General features: G+C 46.8%; 2 protein-coding genes across 2 annotated transcripts; one reads left to right on the top strand and one right to left on the bottom strand.

The window, feature by feature from the left end:
- Positions 1 to 662: 662 nt before the first annotated feature.
- On the bottom strand, positions 663 to 1,990 carry LOC149407246 (uncharacterized). The gene has a single exon (XM_089612266.1). The coding sequence runs from the start codon at positions 1,915 to 1,917 to the stop codon at positions 1,006 to 1,008; it is 912 nt and encodes a 303-aa protein (XP_089468392.1). The 5' UTR covers positions 1,918 to 1,990; the 3' UTR covers positions 663 to 1,005.
- A 2,082-nt stretch (positions 1,991 to 4,072) lies between these two features.
- Positions 4,073 to 9,403, top strand: LOC149407247 (uncharacterized). The gene is made up of 4 exons (XM_089619552.1): positions 4,073 to 4,910; positions 5,217 to 7,312; positions 7,409 to 8,299; positions 8,417 to 9,403. Exons 1-4 carry the CDS (start codon positions 4,073 to 4,075, stop codon positions 9,401 to 9,403), a joined length of 4,812 nt encoding a protein of 1,603 aa, XP_089475678.1.
- The last annotated feature ends 1,550 nt before the right edge of the window (positions 9,404 to 10,953 follow it).

Below are 10,953 nucleotides of genomic sequence, written 5' to 3' on the forward strand. Positions count from 1 at the left end.
CAATCATTATTTCGAATTTCCATCAATTTATTTCGCTAAAATTTCAAGTCTGACTACCTCAATTTTATCTGTTCCGATAAAACGATTATTTCAAATGTAATAAAATCACCAGAAAACGACAATATTCAGCGTTTTACAAGTAACTTAAGCAGTGGCACACTAAAACTTTCAAGCTGATCATTTTATCTCTTATAATTGTGTTTACGGAAGTAGATTCTTTTAACAAAAATGATGAAAATTAGATTTTAAATATCAGGGACAATAAAATGTATACTAACAAGAAAATACTAGTCAATCCGTCAAAAGTTCAAGAATAATAAGAACCCTGCAAAAATATATGTACATGTTTATTTATAATAAACACAATACAAACAAATCATATTAATTTTGAGACTTTCATTAATTTAGGCGCTATGATAAACTGCTGCAACAACTTTCAATTCTCTCTCTTTTACTATTAAAGAAAACTCACTGTTTTTTTCATTTTTAATTAATTTATTTTTTATCATGCAGTACACTTATTTGTTTTATTCGCGCCACTTGTTAGTCACGAGAGTACCTACAAAAGTCTACAGACACATGCGGTCAAAAAACTTCAGACAGAGACAGATCTTCACCGTTCACGTGAGTGAGAGAGAGAGAGATTCACCTAAGTTACCACGTAGAAAAGTCTCAAACAGAAGAAAGAGACATATATTCATTTCACGTACACTTCTCAGAACGAGGAATTCCAATACAAAATATTACGTTAATTTCCCAAAACGGATATCGACATTCCGATACCCGATGAGATAAACTTAAAACAAAAACTGAACCACATGAGCGAAAACAAGAGACTTAATGTAAAACCGAAACCCTAAATAACCAAACCTTGGAGCTATGCGTACGCAATTGCTTTAATACGTAACACTACTCCTTATTATTTTCTTAAAATAAAAGAAGAAACATTATAAAGACAAAACAAGACAGCAAAGCCAGTATACGTATGAACTGTACCAAAGATTATCAAGCAGGGCACTGGAAGTCCGACGGGAGGTGCTTTCCACAGTCGACGAGGACTTGTAGAGCGATGGGAATGACGATGTTGATGTTGAGAAGCTTGGCTTTGATGGTGGTGCAGAGGCACAGCGCGGCGTCGAGGTCAGCGACGCCCTGGAGCACCGGGCAACAAGCCTCCTTGGCTCCGCCGCCGCCGATCACGGCGTGCACGAGCCCTCCCAGCACGTCCACGCACGCCGCCAGCTTCAGCGTGTCCAACGGGCACCCTCCTCCTCCTGATGGTGGTGGCGGCGCTGGCGGAGGGCACGGCTCCTCCGCTGGCGGGCTAGGCGGCATGGGAACAGCTGGCGTCGGAGTTGAAGGAGGCGGCATGGGAACAACCGGTGCTGGGGTGGTAGGCGGCGGCTTGGGATAGACCGGAGGGGGCTTGGGAGTGACCGGAGGGGGTTTGACGGTGGGGGGCGTGGGATAGACCGGAGGGGGCTTGGGAGTGACCGGAGGGGGTTTGACGGTGGGGGGCGTGGGATAGACCGGAGGGGGCTTGGGAGTGACTGGAGGGGGTTTGACGGTGGGGGGCTTGGGATAGACCGGAGGGGGTTTTACGGTGGGGGGTTTTGGGGGTTTGCCGGTGGGGGGCTTGGGATAAACCGGAGGGGGTTTGACGGTGGGGGGCTTGGGGACGTGTGTCGGCGGCTTAGGATAGACCGGAGGAGGTTTGACGGTGGGAGGTTTGGGGGGTTTGGGATGAGGGTAGTGGGGTGTGGGGGGAGTTTTGTGTTTAGGGGGATGTTTCGGGGGGTATTTGGGAGGGTGTTCAGGGGTTGGGCAGTCCACTTTCTTGCCGAGACTGACTGCGAAGAGCGTGGTCAAGTTTAGGAGTAAGAGGAGCGCTAAGCTGGTTTTGGCTAGCTTCCCCATTCTGTATGGTCTCCTGTTTTTGAGTCTGTGTGTGTTGGGTGAGAGATATTGAGATTGTGTTACGGGGTGGTCTATTTATAGATGGGCTATTGTAGTACTACTGGTGGGTGAGTGACGTACATTTTTTTTTAGAGAAATCAATATGCTTATTATGAATATACTTGGAATATATATATATATATATTAATATTTGAGATTATTTATCAAATTCGTCAATATAATTAGGGTTCTTTTTTTTTTTCTTCTCAAGTGGGGGGTGATAAGTGAGATTCATTCACACTTATCTATGACTCTTAGATAAGAATCGAAGCTTGTTCTTAATGTTTTTGATATTATTTTGTAGTTTTCATTGCATTTTCAGGTTTGAGAGAGTATGAGAAGGTAGTGGTGCGAAAACGGGCTGAATCGGAGCTAAATCGAGCAAGTTATGGTCATTTGAAGTCAAGTCAACAAAAGTCAACGGAGGTCAACAAGAAGTCAGCTTCTCAAGGCTGGCGCGCCGCGCCTATTTAATGGCGCGCCGCGCCCCTGGTGACCAAATTTTCACCCGAGAGCTCGAGCGGCCAACGCGCAAGAGAGGCGCGGCGCGCCTTCAGAAATTCAAGAGTGGCGCGGCGCGCCTGTTATGTGGCGCGCCGCGCCAGGTGCTTTTTCAGAATTCTTGGAGCTCGTCTTTTAAATCATTTCTGGCCCTTGGATCTCATCCAAGGGTCCATATTTGCTCCGAAAACCTCTTCTAAACCCTCATATACACTTATTCAAAGAAGAAAAGGAGGAGGCTTTAGCATAGGACACTTTTAGTTTTTGTTTTGAAACCTTGAGAGAGAAAGTGAGAGAGAGAAAGCTAGGGTTGACACTCATTTTTGTTCTTGAGCTTGGAAGTGAAGAAGAAGAGGGAGAAGTGACAACCTCCATCATCCTCATCATCTCCATTTGTTCATCCTTAACTCTATCTCTTTTATTTATTGTTATTTACTTATTTACTCCACTTAATGTTTTGTTGAACATATTTTAAGCTTTCAAGCATTCTATTGAGTTTTGTTGATTATTTTTATCTATTGAGCATTGAGTATTGTGATTACTTTATTGTTTTATCTTAGTGGAATATTGAAGTAGTGCTTGAGTTAATGAAAGCTTTGTTTGGTTGTTGAGATTAGCATTCAATGTCTTGTTTCTTTATTGTTTTGTTTCTTTTACTTATTTCAATTTTACTTTGTTTATTCTTAATTATGAGTAGCTAAATAGATTTGGGGTGCGATGTAGTTGAGTAGTTGAGTTGGTTGGTCAAACCTTTAGATTAGATTTTGTGCTTCATGGTTAGGTTGAGAGTGAAATATTATGGGTATGGGTTGTGTGTTAACGCTAATTAGAGTAGCTAACTAATTAGTGAACCTTAGACGAGTTTAGAAACCGAGAGGTAATAAACGAGTGAGCTCTACCCGTCCCATCATTAACCTTCCTAGAGCTATAGAAAGACTAGGGGGTAGATGTAGTTGATTGAAATCCCGGGCTAAATGCGGTTTTGTGTTTTAGTAGGACCCAAACCGAGAGGTGTAAGTTCGACACGTAACTAGATTCCTAAAGACTCGAGAGAGATTAGTGAATGTTTTAAGAGGGATTGAGACTAAATTTTACAACTCTAAACCCGAGCTTAGAATCGTACCAAGACCAACCGACTCGATGAAATAACGAAATCGCGCCCCTTCCTTTTAACTTGTGTTTAAATAGTGTTTTCACTTTTGTTTACATTTCATCTTGTTCTCAAAACAATCAAAAACCCCCCATTTTTCATTTTCCATAACTCGAAAAAGAAAGCTAGTGAGTTTGCTTCGGAAATAGTCTAGAGTCCTTGTGGGATCGATATCCGTGCTTTTGCACTTTATTACTTGACGACACGTTCGCTTGCGTCGTGTAGAATTTTTCTTTAGTTAAGAAAATTCCCATCAAGTTTTTGGCGCCGTTGCCGGGGAACTCGGTTCTATTTTCGATTGAATTATCTAGTTTAATTTTTGAGTTTGTTTGTTATTATTGTGCTTATTGTGGGCCTCTTATGTTTTAAAGGTGCATGCGACGACGTAACCCTCCGCTCATTCCTATCAATCACGAGATCGAACGGACTTGCCGACGGAACCGAGCGGAGGCAAGGCGAGCCGCCATGGAAGGAGGCAATGAAGCACAACATCAAGCTCGTCGAAACGCGGAACATGGAGAAGAACGAAGGACCATACTCGACTATGGTCAACCTACTTTCGACGAGCACCAATCGGCAATACGAATTCCGGAGATGGAAGGGAACCCAAACTTCGAGATTAAAACCTCGATCATCCACATGGTGCAAAACAACCAATTTGCCGGTTCCCCCTCCGAAGATCCGCAAGACCACATCAACAACTTCTTGCGGATTTGCAACACGTTCAATCTCCCTCACTTATCCAAGGAGGCCGTGTGTCTACGACTCTTCCCGTTCTCCATCCGAGACCGCGCACATGGGTGGTTATCCTCTCTTGCTCCGGGTTCGATCACCACATGGGATGACTTATGCTCGAAGTTCATCTCACGATTCTTCACTTTTGAGAAGATGACCCGGAGGAGAAACGAAATCCATAACTTTGGACAATACGACGGAGAGTCCCTTTACGAAGCGTGGGCTCGCTTCAAGGACATGATTCGGAAGTGTCCGGGCCACGGTATTGCGGAGTGGGTGCAACTCCAAATCTTCTATAGCGGGCTTATGGCCTCGACGCAAGACCGAGTCAACACCGCATCGGGGGGCTCACTTCTCGACAACACCACCACCGATGCATTTGCACTACTCGAGAAGATGGCCCAAGTGAACGATCAATGCCCGGTCGAGAGAAGAATTGCCGCGAGAGAGCCGATAACTCCGGAGATGGAGCTCCTCAAATCGTTGACAATTGAGGTAGCCAAACTCGCGAAGACCGTCCATGGAAAAGAAGCGGTGAAGGCGGTGGGAACATCTCACCACAAGTGTGGTTTGTGTGCGGGTCCGCATCCGACGGACGAATGTGGCGAGATAGAGGAGTCCAAGTTTGTGGGAAACCACAACAATCGTCCCACGTACCAAAACTCGGGGAATTATTACACGGGAGCGAGGAACAATCATCCAAACTTCTCATGGAGAAATCCTCAAGACCAAGTGGCGATGCAACCGGCTCCACCTCAACACCAACAACCATACCTCCCACCACATCATCAACAACATCAACACCCACCGCCTCAACAACAACATCAACAACACCATGGAAGCTCACAATACCGGAATAATCCTCCTCCTCAAGACAAGAGACCAAATCTTGAAGATTTAATTGCCCAAATGGCAATTGAAAACACCAAGTTCATGACGAACACCACGGCCGCACTCGAACGCCAAGAAGCGGTCCTCAAAAGCAACTCGGCCCAAATAAGAACTCTTGAAGTTCAAATGGGTCACTTCGCTAAAGCCATGAGCGAGAGACCGCAAGGGTCCCTTCCAAGCAATACCGATGTCAACCCCCGATCACAATGTAACGCCATCACTTTGAGAAGTGGTAATGTGGTTGACAACTCGACCGAGAGCCAAGAGAAAAAGAAAGGAAAGGGGCATGTAGACGAGTCTTCACCGACGGATCAAGCTTCACCGACGCGACTTCCGATTGCTCCACCAACCACCAAGGTTCCCGTTCAAGTCCCGTTCCCTCAACGCCTCAAGAAAAACAACATCGACAAGCAATTTGGTAAGTTTCTTGACATCTTCAAGAAACTAGAGATCAATATACCATTTGCCGATGCGATAGAGCAAATGCCGAAATACGCGAAATTCCTAAAGGAGATCATTTCCCACAAGAGACGGATAAGCGAAGAGTGCGATACTATAGCTCTCACCGAGGAGTGTAGCGCGATTATCCAACGGAGGCTACCCACGAAGTTGAAAGATCCGGGGAGCTTCACCGTTCCTTGTGATATTGGAGGGTCGAATCTTGGGAGGGCGTTATGTGACTTGGGAGCTAGCATCAACTTGATGCCGTACTCAATCTTCCTCAAGCTTGGAATCGGAGAAATCAAACCGACTCGCATCACGCTTCAAATGGCGGACCGGTCAATCAAGTATCCTCGTGGAGTGATTGAAGATGTACTCGTCAAGGTTGATAAGTTCATCCTCCCCGCGGATTTTGTTGTGCTCGACATGGAGGAAGATCGGAACATTCCGATCATTTTGGGGAGACCTTTCTTAGCGACCGCCGGTGCGCTCATCGATGTGCAAAAAGGAGAATTGAAGTTGCGGGTCAATGGCGAAGAAGCTCATTTCAACGTCTTCGACTCGGTGAAGTATTCGAGAGCTAGCGATGACGTGTTCCGAGTCGATATGTGCAACGCCATCATCAACGATTATGCTCACCAATCCACCGACTCACTCGAGGTATGTCTTCTAAACTCAATGGAGTTTGCTAATGAGTTGTTGAGATGTGAAGCTTTAGGTGAAGCAAATTACATGGATAGCTTTGAGCCAAACCGAAAGAAGTATTTTGAAAGTTTGGGAGAGAGACCACCACGAGTCCTTCCATCCATCGAGAAGCCACCCGAGCTAGAGCTCAAGGAGTTGCCATCGCACCTCCGATATTCCTACCTAGGAGACGAGTCCACACTCCCGGTGATCATTTCCGCTCACTTGAGCAAAATGGAGGAAGCGAAAATCTTGGAGGTGTTGCGGAGACACAAGACCGCTTTAGGATGGACTTTGTCCGACATCAAAGGCATTAGTTCATCCTATTGCACGCACCGAATCCTCATGGAAGACGACCACCGCCCCTCGATCGAGCATCAAAGACGACTCAACCCGGCGATGAAGGAAGTGGTGAGAAAGGAGATTTTGAAGTGGCTCGACGCCGGAGTCATTTACGCCATCTCCGATAGCCCTTGGGTGAGCCCGGTTCAATGTGTGCCGAAGAAAGGAGGCATAACGGTGGTGAAGAACGCCAACAACGAGCTCATTCCGACTCGAACGGTGACCGGTCACCGCATTTGCATGGACTACCGAAAGCTCAACAACGCAACTCGGAAAGACCATTTTCCGTTGCCATTCATTGATCAAATGCTCGACCGTCTCGCCGGCCACAACTACTATTGCTTCCTCGACGGCTATTCCGGGTATAATCAAATCGCCATCGCCCCCGAAGATCAAGAGAAGACCACTTTCACGTGTCCCTACGGCACGTTTGCTTTCCGGAGAATGCCATTTGGGCTATGCAACGCACCGGCGACTTTCCAACGATGCATGATGGCGATCTTCTCCGACATGGTGGAGCGTACCATCGAGGTATTCATGGACGATTTCTCGGTGTTTGGTTCCGACTTTGACCAATGCCTTGAACATTTGTCCATGGTGCTTTCGAGGTGTGTTGAGACCAACCTTGTGCTAAATTGGGAGAAGTGTCACTTTATGGTGAAAGAAGGCATTGTGTTGGGTCATCGAATCTCGGCGAAAGGATTGGAGGTTGACCGAGCAAAGATAGAGACGATTTCTAAGTTACCTCCTCCAATATCGGTGAAGGGAGTCCGAAGCTTTCTCGGCCATGCGGGTTTCTATAGGCGCTTCGTCAAAGATTTTTCAAAGATCACTAAGCCTCTTTGTGGCTTGCTCGAGAAGGACGCGAAGTTTGTTTTCACTTTGGAGTGTTTGGAAGCTTTCAACACTCTAAAGAAGATGTTAAGCACGGCCCCGATCATCACCGCCCCGAATTGGGACTTGCCTTTTGAGTTGATGTGTGACGCGAGTGACTTCGCGGTTGGAGCGGTTCTCGGTCAAAGGAAGGACAAGGTCTTCCACACCATCTACTACGCAAGCCGAACTCTCAACGAAGCTCAACTCAACTACACCACCACCGAAAAGGAGCTCTTAGCCGTGGTGTTTGCCTTCGACAAGTTCCGGCCGTACGTCATCGGAAACAAGGTGGTAGTCTACACCGATCACGCCGCGATACGATATTTAATGACGAAGAAAGATGCCAAGCCTCGGCTTATTCGGTGGGTTCTCTTGCTTCAAGAATTTGACGTGGAGATCAAGGACAAGAAAGGAACGGAGAATTTGGTAGCCGACCATCTCTCGCGTCTCGAGACCTTTGAGCACGTCCATGATCGTGCCAAGCCCATTGACGACTTATTCCCCGACGAGAAACTCATGGCGGTTCAAGGAGTCGCACTACCATGGTATGCCGACTATGTCAACTATTTAGTCGGCGAGGTGATTCCGGAAGACCTCAAGTCGTACCAAAAGAAGAAGTTTCTCTCGGATGTTCGAAGGTACTATTGGGAAGAGCCGATTCTCTATCGGCAATGTGCGGATCAAATCATTCGTCGGTGCGTTCCGGAAGATGAGATGGACTCGGTGATGAGGCATTGCCACAAGTTGGAATGTGGAGGGCACTTCGGCCCGACACGCACCGCGGCTAAGATTCTCCAAAGCGGTTTTTATTGGCCGTCGATCTTCAAGGATTGCCGAGAGTTCATCATGGCGTGCGATCGATGTCAACGGACGGGAAACATCTCCAACCGAAACGAGATGCCATTGACAAACATTCAAGAGATCGAACCGTTTGATGTGTGGGGAATCGATTTCATGGGACCATTCCCATCGTCTTACAACAACAAGTACATCCTCCTCGCGGTGGATTATGTGACGAAGTGGGTTGAAGCTAAGGCGACTCCGATGAGTGACGGGAAAGCGGTCCTAAACTTCCTCAAGAAGAACATCTTCTCTCGATTCGGTACCCCTCGAGCCATCATAAGCGACGGTGGGTCTCACTTTTGCAACCGCCAATTTGAAGCGCTTCTCACCAAGTATAGCGTTACCCATCGGAAAGCGTTGGCTTATCATCCTCAAGCCAATGGCCAAGCGGAAGTGTCGAATCGAGAAATCAAGCAAATTCTCGAAAAGACGGTGGGTAGTTCGTTGAAAGATTGGTCTAACAAGCTCGACGACGCTCTTTGGGCTTACCGAACCGCATTCAAAACGCCCTTAGGTATGTCTCCGTATCGACTTGTTTATGGAAAAGCTTGTCACTTACCGGTTGAGCTTGAGCACAAGGCCTTGTGGGCGATGAAAAAGCTAAACTTTGACTACCAAGCGGCGGGGCAACAACGACTCCTTCATCTCAACGCCCTCGACGAGCTAAGAACCGACGCGTATGAGAACGCAAAGATCTACAAAGAAAAGACCAAGGCGTGGCATGACAAACATATCGTGCGCAAGGAGTTCGTAGTGGGTCAACGAGTTCTTCTCTTCAACTCTAGGTTGAAACTCTTTCCCGGGAAGCTGAAATCTCGATGGTCCGGACCGTTCGAAGTCACTCAAGTGTTCCCGTACGGCTCGGTGGAACTCAAGGCCGCAAATGGATCGGTATTCAAAGTGAATGGACAACGTGTGAAGCCTTACTACGGTGGAGTATTCGAGAGTGAGCGGGTAGTCACTCTCCTCGATCCCGAACGATGAACATCAAAACGGTACCCCGTCGAGCTCTAGACGTTAAATTAAGCGCTTATGGGAGGCAACCCACAAATTTCTTTCATTGAATTTTCATTTGATTTTCTTCAATTTTATTTTCTTTAAATATTCTGTGTGAAGTTTTCTTTCTTAGTTTTTATTTTGTTCTTTTTTGTATTTCAAAAAAAAAAAAAAAAAAAAAACGAGCTACAGGGCGCGGCGCGCTAGACAAGTGGCGCGCCGCGCGATTGTGTAAAAAAAAGTTCCCGAGAGCCAGCGCGTTGAGGCGCGCTGGCAGGCGCGACGCGCCTTCACGTTTTTGAACTTTGGCGCGGCGCGCCTTATAAGTGGCGCGGCGCGCCTAGGCGTGTTTTAAACCCGAGATTGGCTCAAAACACCCATTTTCAAACTTCCACAAACTCTCTCCATTCCTCTCCGAACCCTAACATTTTTAGCTCGAAATTTCAACTTCAAAACACCAAATTGTCTCATAAATCTTGCATTAAACATCATTATTCCCGCTCCTTCTTGTGTGTTCATCGTCGATTTCAACTCTTTTGTGCATTTTCACTCCGAATTCCCTTTTTCACGGTGAGTTGATTTTCGAAATTTCTTAATGATTTTGGACGAATTGATGATGGATATGATGTTTAGGATGTGTTTAGGTTGTTTGTAGATGAGTTTGGGTGCTCGAAAATTGCATTTTGTGTGGGTTTCATGCTCGAAAAGTTTGCACGCCAAGTGTTCGTAAAAATGGCCGAGAGAGAAATTTTGTGATTTTTGTGTGTTTTAGACCGATTTTGAACTTGTTGTTGACTTCATATAAGGTGGTAGTGTGGTGCGTAAGTGTTGATTTGACAATTTTGAACATAGGGTCGATTTTTAATTTTTTCCATATTGTGACCCGTTTTCCCGGACGCCGCGTCCCGGCGTCGGGAGTCTAATGCCGTGTCGAGTTGTGATTTTCAGGAATGGCACCAAAGCGAGCGAGGGCGGCGTCAGCCCGTGGAACTCCGTTGTCGAGGCTCATCGTAGGAGCCGACGCTAAATGGGCAAAAATCGTAGAAAAGAACTTCATCCCGGAGAGGAAATTCATACCGAGCCCCGACAACGGCAACCTCATGGCTCAAATCGAAGAGCGCGGGTGGACAAAATTAGCGACCATCGAGACCCGCGCTATCATGGACCTCGTTCGTGAATTTTACGCGAACCTTGGGGCCACCGAAGAAACGAGCCCTTCGGTAACGGTTCGGGGGGTTTTCGTGAGCATAACGTCGAGGGCAATCAACGAGCATCTCGGCCTCCCTAATATACCCGACGACGACTACCACAACTTAGCCCTCAACCCTCCATTCAACGATATTTTGACCACGTTGTGCGGCCCCGGAGCGTCGTGGAAGCGCAATCAAGCGGGAGAACCGCTCGAGCTCAAGACAACACACATGAGCAAGTACGCAAAAACTTGGGCTCATTTCATAAGCTCGAACATCATGCCGAGCACGCACGCCCACGGCCTCCCGATCTCCAAAGTGGTGCTCTTGTATTGCATCGTCACCGGG

The sequence above is a fragment of the Urtica dioica genome, chromosome 1, assembly GCF_054948205.1.
Source record: "Urtica dioica subsp. dioica isolate 48M chromosome 1, U.dioica_male_clone48M_v1_H2, whole genome shotgun sequence".
NCBI classification, from domain to species: domain Eukaryota; kingdom Viridiplantae; phylum Streptophyta; class Magnoliopsida; order Rosales; family Urticaceae; genus Urtica; species Urtica dioica.

Coding starts and splice junctions, on each gene's coding strand:
- LOC149407246 (XM_089612266.1), bottom strand. CDS start 1,917: ATGGGGAAGCTAGCCAAAACCAGCTTAGCGCTCCTCTTACTCCTAAAC.
- LOC149407247 (XM_089619552.1), top strand. CDS start 4,073: ATGGAAGGAGGCAATGAAGCACAACATCAAGCTCGTCGAAACGCGGAA. Junction 7,313..7,408: donor CCATGGTGCTTTCGAGGTGT/GTTGAGACCAAC, acceptor AAAGGATTGGAG/GTTGACCGAGCAAAGATAGA. Junction 8,300..8,416: donor CGGAAGATGAGATGGACTCG/GTGATGAGGCAT, acceptor GATTGCCGAGAG/TTCATCATGGCGTGCGATCG.